The sequence below is a fragment of the Lithobates pipiens genome, unplaced genomic scaffold (assembly GCF_037356315.1).
Source record: "Lithobates pipiens isolate NorthernLeopardFrog02 unplaced genomic scaffold, aLitPip1_a1.2 Scaffold_28, whole genome shotgun sequence".
NCBI classification, from domain to species: Eukaryota; Metazoa; Chordata; class Amphibia; order Anura; family Ranidae; genus Lithobates; species Lithobates pipiens.
This window is the reverse complement of record NW_027507789.1, coordinates 205,859,307-205,878,479: the sequence shown is the minus strand read 5'-3', so window position 1 is coordinate 205,878,479 and position 19,173 is coordinate 205,859,307. Positions and strand designations below refer to the sequence as shown.

At 44.2% G+C, this 19,173-nt stretch overlaps 1 protein-coding gene across 6 annotated transcripts in view; it reads left to right on the top strand.

Moving 5' to 3' along the window:
- Positions 1-512: 512 nt before the first annotated feature.
- KCNQ2 (potassium voltage-gated channel subfamily Q member 2) overlaps positions 513-19,173 on the top strand; it is a 113,479-nt gene continuing 94,818 nt past the window's right edge. For all 6 annotated transcript variants that reach the window (XR_013263606.1, XM_077460359.1, XM_077460356.1 and 3 more), the window contains exon 1: positions 513-948. Coding sequence is in view for 5 of the 6 variants with exons in the window: in XM_077460359.1 (XP_077316485.1) it covers positions 644-948 (305 nt within the window). In the remaining variant the exon portion in view is untranslated. The remainder of the gene's footprint in view (positions 949-19,173) is intronic.

The following is a 19,173-nucleotide window of genomic DNA, read 5'->3' as shown; positions in this document are numbered from 1 at the left end:
CGCCATCACAAAGTTGATGGTTCCAAGATTGTACGGTCAGATTGTAATGCGTATGGAGCCCCTTAAAGGCGTTCCAAGGCGCAGATCTAATTGGCTCATCATTTACCAATGGCGTAATGGAACTGGTTAATATCGAGAGAACTGATCGCACCTAATCGATTATTCTGGAAATACATGGGAAATCAGGCATTCTGGCAAACGCCATCGATTGGTGCAAATATTGTAAACATTTGAATATAATTTTCACAAAATTGATCGTTATCGATTGAAAAATCCTTCACTCAATCAATAGATTTTACAATCGAGCTGTTGGGAATAAGGCCTGCGATGGATGGGTGTAGCATCATTGGATTGGGTGTATGAGATGATCGTACAATGGGATTGTATAGTGACACACATACATTGTATCCTCCGGAGGAAGCTGACAGGATACATTGTATGAGCAGCCAATGGGGGAGCAGCGAAGAGTTAAAGGGACAGTGGGCGTGTCCTGGGTCTGTGCGTGGGCGGAGCCTGGGAGGGAATGCAGAGATTCGGCGATCATTGAGCCGCTGCATTGATCGCCCCCCGTAGTCGGTGCCATGAGCCCCCCCGGAGCCCTCTCATCGTGTGTCCGGACACCCCAGCGGGCGGATCTCCGGTGATGGTGCAGAAATCCCGCAATGGGGGGGTGTACCCCGGACCCCCCGGGGAGAAGAAGCTGAAGGTGGGCTTTGTAGGGCTGGACCCGGGGGGGCCCCCGGAATGTAGCCGGGACGGGGCTCTGCTCATCGACGGATCCGATCACACCGGCAAGAGGAGCAGCATCCTCAGCAGCAAACCCCGATCTACCGTCCATGGCACCGGGAAACCCCCCAAGAGGAACGCCTTCTACCGCAAACTGCAGAATTTCCTCTACAATGTGCTGGAGAGACCCCGAGGGTGGACCTTCATCTACCATGCCTATGTGTGAGTACCTGGGGTACACCCCCCTAATACCGGGGTACCACCATCCACCATGCCTGGGGTACACCCCTAATACTGGGGTACCACCATCTACCAGGCCTGGGGTACACCCCTAATACTGGGGTACCACCATCTACCATGCCTGGGGTACACCCCTAATACTGGGGTACCACCAACTACCATACCTGGGGTACACCCCATAATACCGGGGTACCACCATCTACCATGCCTGGGGTACACCCCTAACACTGGGGTACCATCTACCATGCCTGGGGTACACCCCTAATACTGGGGTACCACCTTCATCTACCATACCTGGGGTACACCGCCTAATACTGTGTGATAGTAATGTGTGAGTACCTAATATTGGGGTACACCCCATAATACTGGGGTACCACTTTCATCTACCATGCCTATGTGTGAGTACCTGAGGTACATTTGGGTGCCATCTACCATACCTGGGGTTCACCCCCTAATACCGGGGTACCACCTTCATCTCCCATGCCTATGTGTGAGTACCTAATATTGGGGTACTACCTTCATCTACCATACCTGAGGTACACCCCTAATACTGGGGTACCACCTTCACCTAGCCTACCTGGGGTACACCCCTAATATTGGGGTACCACCTTCATCTACCTTGCCCATGTATGAGTAGCTGGGACACACCACCTTCATCTACAATGCCTGGGGTTTTTCCTAATACCAGGGTACCACATTCATCTACCATGCCTGTGTGTAAGTACCGCTAATGCTAGGGTATACCCCTAACACTGGGGTACCATCATCATCATCTACCATAACTGGGGGTGCACTGAATACTGGGGTACCACCTTCATCTACCATGCCTATTTGTGAGTACTCATACTGGGGTACTACCTTCATCTTCTATACCTGGGGGTGCACTGAATACTGGGGTACCACCTTCATCTACCATGCCTATTTGTGAGTACTCATACTGGGGTACCACCTTCATCTACCATACCTGGGGGTGCTCCTAATACTGGGGTACCACCTTCATCTGCCATGACTTTTTGTGAGTACTCATAATGGGGTACCACCTTCATCTACCATGCCTATGTGTGGGTTCCGCTAATACTGGTGTACCACCCCAATCTACAATGTCTATGTGTAAGTACCACTAATACTGGGGTACCACCTTCATCCACCATACCGATGTATGAGTACTACAGATACTGAGGTACCATCTTCATCTACCATGCCTATTTGTGAGTACTCCTACTGAGGTACCACTAGCATCTACCATACCTGGGGGTACTCCTTATACTGGGGTACATCTCTAATACGGTAGAGTTCCTTCATTTACCATGTCAACGTTTGAGTACCTGGGGTACACCCCTAATACTGGGGTACCACCTTCATGCACCATGCCTATGTGTGAGTACTGCTAATACTGGGGTACACCACTAATACTGGGGTACCGTCTTCATCTACCATGCCTATGTGTGGGTACCACTAGTAATACTGGGGTACCACTAGTAATACTGGTGTACCACCTTAATCTACAATGCTTATGTGTAAGTACCGCTAGTACTGGGGTACCACCTTCATCCATCATACTGATGTGTGAGTACTACAAATACTGAGGTACCATCTTCATCTACCATGCCTATTTGTGAGTACTCATACTGGGGTACCATCTTCATCTACCATACTTGGGGGTACTCATAATACTGGGCTACATCCCTAATACGGTAGTACTTCCTTCATCTACCATGCCAATGTTTGAGTACCTGGGATACACTCCTAATACTGGGGTGCCACCTTTATGTACCATGCCTATGTGTGAGTACTGCAAATACTGGGGTACCACCTTCATCTACCATGCCTATATGTGAGTACTACTTGTTGAGGGGTACACTCCTAATACTGGGGCACTGCTTTCATCTACTATACCTGTGTGTATTGATACTGGGGTACACCCCTAATACTGGGGTACCACCTTATTCTTCAGTGCCTGTGTGTATGTACCACTAATACTGGGGTCCATCCCTAATACTAGGGTACCACCTTCATCCACCATACCTATGTGTGAGTACTACAGGTGCTACATTGCATACATGCTTATTACACATGGATGTCTGATGAGTACAGACCTTTTTTGTGCAATTATACAGAACTTCACTATTCATTCCTTCTTTTCATTTTGGTGAACATCTCAACCTTTGATGACCACGCTGGGTGGGTTCTCCATTGGCCCTTCTTTGAGCCGTCATTCCTCGTCATATTTCAGCATACATGACACTTAGCCCCCATACACACTTAGATTTTCTGCAGGTTTTTGTCATCAGATTTACCAAAACCATGTAGTGAAGGACCTGCCTGATTGCATACACATTGAAACTCTTAAGGTTTGACCTCATATTCTGAAGACAAAAATCAGCAGAAAATCTGATAGTGTGTATGGGGCTTAAGGCTTCATGTACACGGGATGTTTTTACAACCTCTCCTGAACGATTGAACTTGACAGTAACTCACGCTTAAACGTCCGTTTTGCCGTGTTTACATGTCGTGTTTATCAGAGTTTTGCTGCGTTTGCGTTTAGAAGCGTTGAAAAAAGGTTTGGGGGTGGGGGGGAATAGCCAAAAATGAAAAACACCTGTAAAGGAAACGCGGCTAAACGCGAGGTACCGCGTCTAGAAGCGTTTGAAATGCCTCTAAGCTCAGCTTCTGAACCCATTTTTTTGCGTACCAAAAAAACCTCTAAACTCAACTGCCTAGAAAGGACTATAAATGACCCTGTGTACATGGACAGATAAGATAACATAGAGGAGAGGCAGCTGAAAAAAATGCCCAACTGCTCCTAAAAGTCAATTTACCACCCGCAGTGTACATGAGGCCTTAAGGTTTGACCTCTTATATGGTTTTGGTAAATCTGAAGACACAAATCTGCAGAAAATCTAATAGTGTGTGTGGGGCCTTAGACAGAAAAGCTAGGGGTCCATTATATCTGGTGAGTGGGGACACACGGGGTGGGGGGGGGGGGGGGGAGGATATGGGGGAGTGACAGTTTGGAGCTCTTTATCACTTCTCAGAGGATTGGAGCACAATAGAACTTTTATTGGGACGTTTTTGCAATATTTTTGATGAGTTGTCTTTTCACATTTTGATGATTTATATTTGATAATTTTGCACTATTGTAAGTGCTGTCATTTTATTGTATGAGTTCAAGTGATTAGCACTTTGTGTACAACAGCTAAAATTTTATTTTTATTTAATTCACACCTTCATATGAGTATTTATAATTTTGTTCACTGGGGTACTACCTTAATCTACCATGCTAATGTATGCGTACTGCTAATATTGGGGTACACCGATAATACTGGGGTACCACCTTCATATACCATGCTTAATGTGTGTACTACAGATATTGGGGTATCAATACTAATACTGGGGTACCACCTTCATCTACCATGATGCCTATGTGTGAGAACTGCTAATACTGGGGCATTACTACAACTACAGTGGTACCACCGTCCTCTTCCATGCCTATGTGCGAGTACTCCTATTGGGGAACCACCGTAACCTATCATACCTGGGGACCACTCCTATTACTGGGGTACCACCTTCCCCTACCATGCCATACCTATGTCTGAGTACGTACACTGGGATGCCACTTTAATTTACCATACCTGAGGGATACTCCCAAAACTAGGGTACCACCTTCATTAACCATGTCTGTGTTTTTGTATTAATACTGGGGTACCACCATCTACCATACCTACTGTATGTGTGAGCACTACGAATGCTCGGGTACCACCTTCATGAACTGTGTCTATATGTGAGTATCAACACTGGGGTACCACTATCTACCATGCCAGGGGGCTACTCCTAATACTGGGGTACTACCTTAATCTTCCGTACCTGGAGGTACTTCCAATATTGGGGTACCATCTTCACCTACCATACCTGAGGTCTGCTCCCATTACAGCAGTACCACCATTTAATATGTGCGAGTACCAGGATACAATCTTCATCTACCATGCCTATGCATGTGGGGTACCATCTACCAAGCATCCTAATACTGGAGGTACCCTCTGCCATGTCTGTGTGGGTACTGTGGGAGGCACTCTTAATACTAGGATAACACCTTCATCTACCATGCCTATGTATGAGAAAGGGAGGGGGGGGATTTCAAGTAATGAGGTACCATCTAACTATGTCTATTTGTGAGTACTGGGGGGGACAGGGACACTGATATAACCGGTGTACCATCTTCATCTGCCATGCCTATATGTGACTACCTACAACCCTAATACTGGAATACCACTGTCATCTACCATGCCTATGTGCGAGTACTGGAGCACCTCCTTCATTCTGTGTGCACTGGGGGTGGGGGTACACCTAGTACTGGCATAAACTCATTGTACTGGGATGCGATCATCATCTACCATGCCTACATGTAAGTACCTAGGGCACAGTGATCGTATTGGATTGCCACTTTTATCTACCATACCTAATGTGAGAGTACCTAGGGTACAATCATAGTACTGGAGCACTGTCTTCATCTACTATGTCGGAGTACCTGACAATACTGGGGTACTACCTTCTGTTACTACGTGTGAGTACCTAGCTGTGCACTGATAATAGTGGGGTACCACCAACATTGGCTAAATGTGAGCACCTGGCACTACTGGCCATACTGTCTATGCTAGGGTGCCACCTACTGTATGAGTACCTGGCAGTACTGAGATATCATGATCTAGTATACCTAGTATGTGTGAGTACCTTTCAGTACTGAGGTTTTATAATCTACTGTACCTATTTATTGAGTACCTTCCAGAACTAGGGCATCATCTAGTGTACCTAGACAAAACCCATGTACCAGCCTCGTCCACCATGCTTGGGGTGAGCATGTTACTGGCAAAAGTACCACCTTGATGAGCCATATTGACATATACATACTTGAGTATTCTCTGAATCATGGGGAATGTGAGGCCTTCCTCTACTATATCAGTCTGAGGTTTCCCTGTCCTAAGTGGGGGTACGCTCAATACTGCCATACCATCTGCAGTGTCTGGATACTGGGTTACATGGCACTAATGGGGGCACCATATGTTCAGTATAATGGTGTGCAGTACTGAGAATACTGTGGTAATGGGGATCCTTTATGTGCATTACATAGAGATAAGGGGGTACACTACACCTAAGAGGTGGCCATTGTATGTTTCCATCTCTACAGCACTGGGGCACACAGTTAGTGGGTGCAGATCAGGACCGACATGGGGCTTCTGTGGAGTAGAAACTGCTGTGTTGTCATATGTACCAACACTAGGGGTGACCCAACAAGCTAGTACCCAGAAATGGGGGACCCTACAGAGGGGAAGAGCAATCCAATAGCATCAAATCCTTCTTGGTGTTGTTTCAGGACTTTATTTTATTTTTTTTAAATCCTATTTTTATTAGTCTACTTTTAAATGATATCACTATGATATACAGCATTATAAAATATATATAATATATATATATTATTCTAAAATTAAAATATAGTTTCAGATTTTATCATTTTGTTACCATGGGTTACCCCATTTTATTTTATATTTTCCATACCTGGAATAATTTTGAAGTGATTACATATAATAAATCTATCTATCTCCATATATTATATATTTTCTTTTTAACATATTTAATCACAAGGCTGTATTCATACTTAATGCGTATCAGTTTCAGGCAGAAAGTCACGTGATTTTTGCCGCGATTTTGTACAGGTCAAAAAGCCACCAATGTAAAAGGCAGAAAACGCCTGAAATCTGTCAAAAAAGAAGCTCATGTACTTTTTGGAACGACGGGCATTTTGGTTCAGGCGACAGGGGCCATTGAAATGGGATTTGTCTTGTTGCGCATTTTTTTTTTTTTTTTTTTTTTTTTTTTTTTTTTTTTAGAACTGAGGCTTACAGCAGAAAAACGCCCAAGAAACGCCTAGGTGTGAACAGAACCTAATGCCGCGTACACAAGACCGGACTTTTGGATGGACTAGGTCCAACGGACTTTCCAAATGAACGGACTTGGCCACACACAATCACACCAAAGTCCGACAGATTCGAACGTGATGACGTACGACTGGACTAGAATAAGGAAATTCATAGCCAGTAGCCAATAGCTGCCCTAGCGTTTTTGTTTTTTGTCCATCAAACTAGCATACACACGAGCGGATTTCTCGATAGGAACTCGGAGTTCCGGCTGAAAAATTTGAAACATGTTCTGTTCCTAAAGTCCGTGAGATTTTTGGACAGCAAAGGTCCTATGGAGCCCACACACGATCGAATTGTCGGGTTGTGCGTACGCGGCATAAAACTAAAACAGATACCGCAGATATTATAAGAAAAAAAAAATTAGGGCACCCCGTGGTGACATTTCATATGAGAATTGTCAATTTCCAATAAATTCTAGCCTGTAAGACATGCTATCACTGATCGGGCGCTAGTGACCGATCGTCCCTGTATTTTTCCATCCATAATGCTTACTGACCATATTATAAATATTCTTATTTGGATTTATTTTACAGGCCAGCAATCTCAGGTGTGATCCTTGAACCCCTCTAGGCTATACAGATATTCGGTTGCATGCTGTTGGCTGTCTTTGTTTATGGAGTAACCTGCATGCATTGCCTTATTATTTCCTTGTGATGACGTCTTGCAGCGCGGTGATCCTGGTCATCTTACTGCAGGCTGTCCCTATAGGCCCCAAGGCTTTGTGTTTTATGTAAAAGTCTGTCGCTGAGGATGTGGCGATATGTGACGGGTGTGTTTGATTATGTGATCGGGGGTTGTATCGGTGGGGTTTGCGGGTTCGAAGGCTTGCTGTGCTGAGAGCAGATTGGTGTATTATTTGATGGATTAAGTAGCTGCTTTTCTTTTCTTTTCTGTTCTCTTTTTTTTTTCTTTTTGTGTTTGAGGGGGCATTGTGCGATGGGCGGCTTTGGCAGCAGACAAACATCCACCTACACGCCAATGTAAAATAATTGGCTCCTGTGTGTCTGGGATTGTATCATGAGAAGCAGGCTGCATGAATAATGCACTCAGCAAGGTTTAAAGAGGAACTGCAGTCTGCTCACATAATTTGTAATAAAAACATCTTTGCCATTCTGAAGCTTCCCTCCAACCACTTTGCATAATATTTTTATATATACTGTGATTCTGTACTTGCCAAATATGCTGCAGAAATCTCCCTCCACTGAGTCTGGCTGCAGCCATTTTAACTGTGGGCAGCTGCCTGTCAACTTTCTGGATTTAAAGAGGCACACCTCCAGCTCTGCAGCTCTTATTGACCCTCTTATGACTTATCCCCTCCCCCCCCCCCTTCCCGGCAAACTACCACGAGAGTGAGCAAGACAGCTGTGCATGATGTCATAAGCCTAGGCTAATGACCAGACAAATAGGAAGTGGGCTGTATAAGGGATTTACTGGCAGAAAAAAAAAAGTTTTACTATCCAAAGTTAAAACAACAACAAGGGCAGAAGATTTGATGGAAAGATGAAAAAATTACTGAAGTTCCGCTTTTAATGTTCTGGTTAGAGTGCAGCGGCACTGCAAGTCGCAGCATGGACGGGTCTGGGAACCGGTGCCATAAAGCCGGGGGTCTGTCAAATGCATTAAGATAAAAAAAACCTTCTGTGTGTAGTAGCCCCCCCAGCACCCCCCTTATCACCTAAGTGAGCTCCTCTCTCCAGCGATGTCCACGATCCCCCTCAGCCATCCAGGACACTCCTCCTGATTGGCTGAGACACAGCAGCGGTGCCATTGGCTCCCACTGCTGTCAATCAAAGTCAGTCAGCCAATCAGGGGAGAGAGGGGTTGGGGCCAGGTCAGGGCTCCGTGTCTGAATGTATACACAGAGCTCTGACTCGGCTTGAGTGCCCCTTTTAACAAGCTGCCGGCTGAGGGGCACTCAAAGGAGGGAAGGGCCAGGAGCAGCAAAGAGGGACCCGAGAAGAGGAGGATCTGGGCTGCTCTGTGCAAAACCAACTGCACAGAGGAGGTAAGTATAACGTGTTTGTTATTTAAAAGAAACAAGCCTTTACAATCGCTTTAAGGTTCCTCAAAGTATAGAAACTCTAGTAAATGCCAACCATCACGTTGGTCTGGCCACCAATGTTGAATGGTTTTGCCTTCTTAGGCATAAAGGTAAAAGCATGTCTTGCACCCGAACAATGTAGTCTTTATGGTCTAAAGCAGGGGTCTCAAACTGGTGGTCCTCTAGCTGTTGCGAAACTAAAAGTCCCATCATGTCTCTGCCTGTGGGAGTCATGCTTGTAACCGTCAGCCTAGCAATGTCTCATGGGACTTGTAGTTTCGCAACAGCTGAAGGGCTGCCAGTTTGAGACCCCTGGTCTAAATAGTGTTTCCCCCTTTATGGGGTAAAGTGTGTGCCAGGTTCATTGAGCACAATTTCACTCCACCATGGTCTGTTTTGGATCTTTCAGGAAGCAGTTTGTCCAATGGCGGCCTGACCCCCTCAGCAGACAGATTTTGCTATGCCGGTTGCCCACCGCGCTCCACCCCACCGGCTCCCTTTTTCACACAGTAGCTCAAGATGCTCACTGTCTGTGCCTATCGTTTGCCTGTAGCCTGTCCCTCCCTTCCCAGACACAAAAGGAGAAACCTCTCCATTCAGGAGATCTTGGAACGTCATGGCTGAGCTTCCAAATGCTTAGCCCCGTCCTGTGTTTAGGAAAACGTGCCGAAAAAAACAAAAACGTGCTGAAATGTATTTTCTCTACTAGAGAGCCGTCAGCCCTCTCACGTCCCTCTGCTAACCGGCTCCAGAACCTTCCCTTGTAGATCTTTTTCTTGCAGTGCTAATTCTCAAGCCATTGATCTGGCTGCAATCTCTTCCCACAAGTCGCATTTCTGTGCTTCACGTGGTGGTTTATTGTATGAGCTGAACGCTACATTAGGTCCTGGACCCCGCTTGCTGATCAATTGGCTTCATTGCAAAATATCAGCTGGTGTTAAACGTCTTGGGGGAAGTGTGACTTCCTATTGTGTAAACACAAGGAATAATTCGATCATAATGGAGTGCTACGCTCCTTTCTTTCCCCGAGATGCTACAGACACAATATGGTTGGCTCAGTTGATTGATGGTATTCATTTGATTTAACTAACAGAACTAGCTTTGATTACCTATAATGTAGTTCTTGGTTTTTGTTCCACATTATTTTATAATATACTCTACCTCTGATATCACTTGACCACTGCAGAACAGCAAAACACATATAGAAAATGCTATACTTGCATCATGACCGACCTCTGGACATGACCATAATACAATTCAATTACACTCTCTCTGTAGAACACTACACCCCCAACATGACCTACCACTGGACATGACCATAATATAATTCTATTACACCCTATACATAGAACACTACACCTCCAACATGACCTACCACTGCACATGACCATAATATAATTCTATTACACCCTATACATAGAACACTACATCTCCACCATGACCTACCACTGGACATGACCATAATATAATTCTATTACACCCTATACATAGAACACTACATCTCCACCATGACCCACCCCTGGACATGATCAAAATACAATTCTATTACACCCTATACATAGAACACTACACCTCCAACATGACCTACCACTGGACATGACCATAATACAATTCTATTACACTCTATACATAGAACACTACACCCCCAACATGACCTACCACTGGAGATGACCATCACCCAATGGTTACACTTTTATAAGTATTCAATGCTTTGTATAATCAAAACATTGTCCATGATTACAACAAAAGCAGGTTATGTTTATATTGGTATTTGTATTATATTGTGTATTGGTATTACGTAGGGAGGTTATCATTAATCACACACCAGGAATAGTTGCATCATATATACAATTGTGCTAATAAGTTTACACACCCTGGCAGAATTTTATGATTTCTTGGCCATTTTTCAGAGAATATGAAGGATAACACAAAGACTTTTCTTCCACTCGTGGTCAGTGTTTGGCTGACGCCATTTATTATCTACTGTGTTTACTCTTTTTAAATCATAAAGGTAACAGAAACTACCCAAATGAACCTGATCAAAAGTTGACATACCCCAGTTCTTAATTCCGTGTATTGCCCCCTTTAACTTCAATGACAGGTTGAAGTCTTTTGTGGTATTTGTGGATGAGGCTCTTTATCTTCTCAGGTGGTAAAGCTGCCCATTACGTTTGGCAAAAAAGCCTCCAGTTCCTGGAAATTCTCGGGCTGTCTTGTATGAACTGCATGTTTTTGAGATCTCCCCGGAGTGGCTCAATGATATTGAGGTCAGGAGACTGAGATGGCCCCTCCAGAACCTTCACTTTATTCTGCTGTAGCCAATGACAGGTCAACTTGGCCTTGTGTTTTGGATCATTGTCATGTTGGAATGTCCAAGTACGTCCCATGCACAGCTTCCTGACTGATGAATGCAAATGTTCCTCCAGTATTTTTTGATAACATACTGCATTCATCTTGCCATCAATTTTGACCAAATTTCCTGTGCCTTTGTATCTCACACATCCCCAAAACATCAGTGATCCACCGCCGTGTTTCACAGTAGGAATGGTGTACCTTTCATCATAGGCCTTGTTGACTTCTATCCAAATGTAGTGTTTATGGTTGAGGCCAAAAAGCTAAATTTTGGTCTCATCACTCCAAATGACTTTGTACCTGAAGGTTTCAGGCTTGTCTCTGTGCTGTTTGGTGTATTGTAAGTGGGATACTTTGTGACATTTTGTGTAGTAATGGCTTTCTTCTGGTGACTCGACCATGCAGCCCATCTTTCTTCAAGTATCTCCTTATTGTGCATCTTGAAACAGTCACACCACATGTTTTCAGAGACAAACAATGAGGGAGGATGTGAGACCATAGCGGGCTCACGAATGCTCACATCGGGACAAGAAAGCTCAAGAATATAATAAATTAAAAAATGGTAAACTTTATTAGAAAATTCACACAAACATCATCATCGTCATAGAAAGGACCCCACAGATTTTGATGGGCCATTCACCTGTGGAGCCTCTTTTTTGACTGTTTGTTAGAAAATTCACGCAAACATCTTAAACAGTAAAAAGAGGCTCCACAGGTGAATGGCCCATCAAAACCTGTGGGGTCCTTTCTATGATGATGATGATGATGATGATGATGATGATGATGATGATGATGATGATGATGATGATGATGATGATGATGATGATGATGTTTGCGTGAATTTTCTAATAAAGTTTACCATTTTTTAATTTATTATATTCTTGAGCTTTCTTGTCCTGATGGGAGCATTCGTGAACCCGCTATGGTCTCACATCCTCCCTCATTGTTTGCCTCTATAATATGTTTGTGCTCCTGAGAAGGAAGCCCGTCATATTGACGGAATTATCCTCTAAATCAAATTCGATTTTTGAGTGGATTCAAGTGCTTTCCTTTACTATTTATTACACATGTTTTCAGAGAGTCCTGTATTTCACCTGAGGTTATTTTTGGGTTTTTCTTTGCATCCCGAACTATTTTCCTGGCAGTTGTGGCTAAAATTTTAGTTGGTCTACCTGACCGTGGTTTGGTTTCAACAGAACCCTTCATTTTCCACTTCTTGATTAGTTTGAACACTGCTGATTGCTATTCTCAATTCCTTGAATATCTTTGCATATCCCTTTCCTGTTTTATACAGTTCAACTACCTTTTCCCGCAGATCCTTTGACAATTCTTTTGCTTTCCCCATGACTCAGAATCCAGAAACGTCAGTGCAGCACTGGATGAAAGATGCAAGGGTCTGTCAGGAGTCCAGAAACTCATTGACCTTTTTATACACACACACTAATTACACAAATACACCTTTTATACGTGATGACAGGTGAGGATTGTTACCTTTTTTAATAGCCATTCAAACCTCTTTGTGTCAATTTCTGTGCATGTTATCAGGCCTAAATCTCCAGGGTATGTAAACTTATGAGCACAACTGTATGTCACACAGATTATGGTTATTTTAGATCTTGAAGTGGTTATGGTTAGTACACTGATTAATGGAAGAGCAATGATTGATGATACACCAGAGTCGTCATAGAAAGCATCCTACTTCTAGAATATGAAGCTTGCTAGCTCAGCACATCAGTAAATAGACGAAGTAACACATTTGCTCTCTGTTGGTCAGAGTCCAGATTTATGTTACAATTGTCAGGGGGCCCGCTCCTGTTCTGTATCTGTGCTACTGATTGCTCTCTATAGTAGAATTAAATCTGTACTCCAGGCACATGGCTGCATAGAGAGATTAAATACATATGTGGGGGAGCTGGTTTACTTTCCAAAGGATTTCTATTTCTGTCCATCCAGTGCTAACATTTATACAGCTCTGCCACACAACATAGCCCTAATTTACAGGACAGGGGATCTTAAAGTAATACTAAAGTCCTATTTTTTATTTAAAAATAATAGACATGTTATACTTACCTGCTCTGTGTAATGGTTTTGCACAGAGCAGCCCCGTATTCTCCTCTTCTCGGGTCCCTCACCGGCACTCCTGGCCCCTCCCTCCTGTCGTGTGCCCCCACAGCAAGCAGCTTGCTGTGGGGACACCCGAACAGAGCTGCTGCTCTGTGTGTCCATTCAGACACACAGCCACGGTTTGGCTCCGCTCCCTCTCTCTCCTCATTGGCTCACAGACTTTGACAACAGCGGGAGCCAATGGCGCTCTGCTGTGTGTTTCAGCCAATCGGGAGGGAGAGTCTTAGACAGCCCAGTCTATCGTGCAAGATCGCTTGATTGAGATGGACCGCAGGCAAGTATTAAGGGGGCTGAGGGGGGCTGCTGCAAACAATGTTTTTTTTATTTTTTTTTTATTTTTTTATCTTAATGCATAGAATGCATTAAGATAAAAAACCTTCTGTCTTTAGAACCACTTTAATTGTCTCTGCTGCTGAACTCCAACTCCAACTCTTACAAGTTTTATCCCTCCCCCAGCCTGTGACAGGAGAAGCCACTGACTGATGAGCTCATCTCTCGGTCACTCTGCTCTATCCCCATGTCGGCATGCTTCCTATGAGAACTGCAATACTTGCCTTCAATTCAGAGGTGCCCCCGGCAGTACTTCTTTTCTGCCACTTGATGTCCTAAGTATCTTGAGTTTGATGGCAACAAACGCCATGCAACCCTTGTTCTGTTAGCCTAGGTCAGTGGTGGCGAACCTTGGCACTCCAGATGTTTTGGAACTACATTTCCCATGATGCTCAACTACACTGCAGAGTGCATGAGCATCATGGGAAATGTAGTTCTAAAACATCTGGGGTGCCAAGGTTCACCATCACTGGCCTAGGCCAACCACCCTCAACTTTTTCAGCATAAGGAACCCTTGAAATAACTCTCTCTGGTCTCAAGAAAACCCGTTATTAATTGCTGAATCTAACGTTTATGATACATTAGTGTGATGGTCATTGGGAAGAATCCCCTCTTACAGATAGCTCAAAAAGATCAATGGTGTCAGTGGGAACTCATCTGAGGGGCATAAATTGCACATGGAACTCTGGTTGAGATAGGTGGTTCTGAACCCCTAGCCATGCTGAAGGAGATCCTAGCATCCTCTGGAGGAACTCTAGGGTTCCAAGTAACCCTGGTTGAGATAGGCAGTTCTAAATCCCTAGTGACCTCCTGGAGGAACCCTAGGGTCCCACGGAAGTGTGGTTAAGAATGGCAGGTCTAGGCTGTCATGGACACACCTCCAGCCTGTAGCTGGACAGTGAAAGAAGCAGCAATAGATAATTAAGCCCATCTCTGTCTCCCTGCTTTTTCCTCCTATCAACAGGCACCTAGTTAGCATATCCGCACTTCACTTGCTGCTTCTCCCTCCCCCAGTCTGAGCTCTGCTATACAGGAGAAGCAAGAGGCTGACTCCTGGTCACGTTCAGGTACTTAAACAACTTGTATTTAAATAAACTACATTTAAAGCAGTTGTAAACCGCTGGCCGCCACTTTATTTTTTTAAATTTTTTTTGGGGAAACCTGCAAGGTAAAGCCATTATGTGCTAGTATGCATTGCATACTAGCACATTTATATTAAACTTGCATTAAAATTAAGCCTTCCCACCCACGCCGAGACGTTAAAGCTACAGGGGCTCCCATCATCACCCGTCTTGCTTCTGGGTTCTGTGACTTGCTGGAGCCGCGATGACATCACTCACATGCGCGTGGGAGCCCCCCGCAATGACATCACTCACATGTATACACGCAGGAGCTGCCGCAATGACATCACTCACATGTATACACGCGGGAGCTGCCACAATGACATCACTCACATGTATACACGCGGGAGCTGCCACAATTACATCACTCACATGTATACACGCGGGAGCTGCCACAATGACATCACTCACATGTATGCACGCGGGAGCTGCCACAATGACATCACTCACATGTATGCACGCGGGAGCTGCCACAATGACATCACTCACATGTATGCACGCGGGAGCTGCCACAATGACATCACTCACATGTATGCACGCGGGAGCTGCCACAATGACATCACTCACATGTATACACGCAGGAGCTGCCACAATGACATCACTCACATGTATACACGCAGGAGCTGCCACAATGACATCACTCACATGTATGCACGCGGGAGCTGCCACAATGACATCACTCACATGTATGCACGCGGGAGCTGCCACAATGACATCACTCACATGTATGCACGCGGGAGCTGCCACAATGACATCACTCACATGTATACACGCGGGAGCTGCCACAATGACATCACTCACATGTATGCACGCGGGAGCTGCCACAATGACATCACTCACATGTATGCACGCGGGAGCTGCCACAATGACATCACTCACATGTATACACGCGGGAGCTGCCACAATGACATCACTCACATGTATACACGCGGGAGCCGCCGCAGTGACATCACTCGCATGCATACACGCGGGAGCCGTCACTCACAGCCCTAAATTCAAAACTCAGAAAAGACTCCTTTCCACTGTTTATAAACCGAGTGATACAATAAAAGTGTCCATACTGTCAAAGGTATTTTATTCAATTTTAGATGGTGTAGAGAAGTGTTACAACCTCTGCCAGATCTTATTTTTTTTATGCCATCTCTTTCCCTTTGGGCAGATCTCTCCTGTCTGGCTCTCCCTTGCTGTGATCTTGCCCGATACAAAATGCATTTATTTTAGTGACTAAGGAATTTCAACCCTTTTTTTTTTTTTTTTTTTAAAGTGACATTTTTACAGCTTTTTGGATAAGATCACACAGAAGTTATACTTGTGAACTGCACTGACACACTGGGTGATAGAAATGGTGTTTAACACAGAGAACGTGTGGCGCAGATCTCACAGCAGTTTCAGGCAGTCTCCTTCCATAATGGCAAATGTGATTGGCTGGCCTGCGATTGCTTTTATTGCCGCTGCCTGAAACATGTCAGCCATGGCTCCCCTCCTCCATAAGATAGTACATCCATGCTGCCCATGCCTTCCTGTTTACCGTTTAGCTTGGCTTGTTTGTATGTTTTTTTTATTTTTTATTTTTTTCTTCTTTTTTTATCATTTGCTTGCTTGTTTGCTCTTGTCCGTCCTTTTTTTTTTTTTTTTTTTTTTTTATTTGTGTGTGTGTGTGTATGTATATATGTATATATATGTATATATATGTATATGTATATGTATATGTATATATATATATATATATATATATATATATATATATATATATATATCTCTATATATATATATATATATCTCTATATCTCACAAAAGTGAGTACACCCCTCACATTTTTGTAAATATTTGATGATGTCTTTTCATGTGACAACACTGAAGAAATGCAGCTTTACTACAATGTAAAGTAGAGAGTGTACACCGCCGCCAACAAAAGTGAGTACACCCCTAAGTGAAAATGTCCAAATTGGGCCCAAAGTGTCAATATTGTGTGACCACTGTTATTTTCCAGCACTGCCTTAACCCTCTTGGGCATGGAGGTCACCAGAGCTTCACAGGTTGCCACTGGAGTCCTCTTCCCCTCCTCCATGATGACATCACAGAGCTGGTGGATGTTAGAGACCTTGCGCTCCTCCAACTTCCATTTGAGGATGCCCCACAGATGATCAATAGGGTTTAGGTCTGGAGACATGCTTGGTCAGTCCATCACCTTTACCCTCACCTTCTTTAGCAAGGCAGTGGTTGTCTTGGAGGTGTGTTTGGGGTCGTTATCATGTTGGAATACTGCCCTGCAGCCCAGTCTCCACAGGGAGAGGATCATGCTCTGCTTCAGTATGTCACAGTACATGTTGGCATTCATGGTTCCCTCAATGATCTGTAGCTCCCCAGTGTCGGCAGCACTCATGCAGCCCCAGACCATGACACTCCCACCACCGTGCTTGACTGTAGGCAAGACACACTTGTCTTTGTACTCCTCACCTGGTTGCCACCACACACGCTTCACACCATCTGAACCAAATAAGTTTATCTTGGTCTCATCAGACCACGGACATGGTTCCAGTAATCTATGTCCTTAGTCTGCTTGTCTTCAGCAAACTGTTTGTGCTCTTTCTTGTGCATCATCTTTAGAAGAGGCTTCCTTCTGGGACGACAGCCATGCAGACCAATTTGATGCAGTGTGTGGAGTATGGTCTGAGCACTGACAGCTGACCCCTCCACCCCTTCACCGTCTGCAGCAATACTGGCAGCACTCATACGACTATTTCCCAAAGACAACCTCTGGATATGACGCTGGGCACGCGCACTCAACTTCTTGGTCGACCATGGCGAGGCCTGTTCTGAGGGGAACCTGTCCTGTTAACCGCTGTATGGTCTTGGCCACCGTGCTGCAGCAGTTTCAGGGTCTTGGCAATCTTCTTATATCCTCGGTCATCTTTATGTAGAGCAACAATTCTTTTTTTCAGATCCTCAGAGAGTTCTTTGCCATGAGGTGCCATGTTGAACTTCCAGTGACCAGTATGAGAGAGTGAGAGCGATAACACCAAATTTAACACACCTGCTCCCCATTCACACCTGAGACCTCGTAACACTAATGGAGTCACATGACATCGGGGAGGTAAAATGGCTAATTGGGCCCAATTTTGACATTTTCAACTTCGGGGTGTATTTATTTTTGATGCCAGCGGTTTAGACATTAATGGCTGTGTGTTGAGTTATTTTGAGGGGACAGCAAATTTACACTGTTATACAAGCTGTACACTCACTACCTTACTTGTAGACAAGTGTCATTTATTCTGTGTAGTCACGTGAAAAGATAGAAGAAAATATTTACACAAATGTGAGGAGTGTACTCACTTTTGTCAGATACTGTATATATTTTCTTCTTTTTGCATCAATGTTGTTTTTATTTTTTTGTTTTGTGTTTTTTTTGTTTTTGTTTTTTGTATCCTTTTCAAAAAATGTGTGGTGTGTATTTATTTGTTTGTTTGTTGGTTAGTATTGTGAGTCAAGTGTGTGTGTGTTTTTATTTTTTATTTTTATTTATTTTTTTATTTTTATTTTTTCTGTCTGAACCATTTTTTAGTTTTAATGACATACACAGGTGCAACATCTTTTTTCCTTTTTTATTTTTCTTTGTTTTATTTTTTGCAAGCTGTTACATGGATGAGGATTTAAAAAGGCTCTGCTCTTTCTCTTGAGGCTGCTGATAGCTGAACTGTGCACGACTCGCAATCAGTTCACCATAAAGTGCCAGTGCACGCCCTTTGTTCTTCAATGCCGCCTCTGGCTTGGCGCGGTAGGATGCCAATTTGCAAACCAAGCACGAGGATGTGATTGGTTGCCATGGCAGCCTCAGTTGGTATTTTAGTCTCTTTGAGGATCTGCTCCACTGTGTTGCACCTTGAAGAAGTCAGGTGACCGGCCTTGACCACGCTGACATTCGGAAGGTCTCAGATGATGTGAAGACTCCATTTATTCTTCTGTAGGAGCAAGAGGGATTACCTACCTCGCAGACGATGAGCGGGTGACAACGGGGTGACATTTCCTCTGCCAGAATAATTGATGTCTGGCTATTGTATTATTAATATACATGAATGGTAGAGCGTCCAGTCCTGACGTCATTGTGGGCTTTAATCTGATTTCCAGCCTTCCCTCCAGTCTTGCACAGTTGTCTTCTCCTGGACTGAAATGGCTTAGTCTGATTTCACTGCACACTGTGAGCTTCTCACAATGTGCAGTGAAATTAAAATAAGCCATTTCAGTCCATAAGAGTAGATTCAGTGAAGTC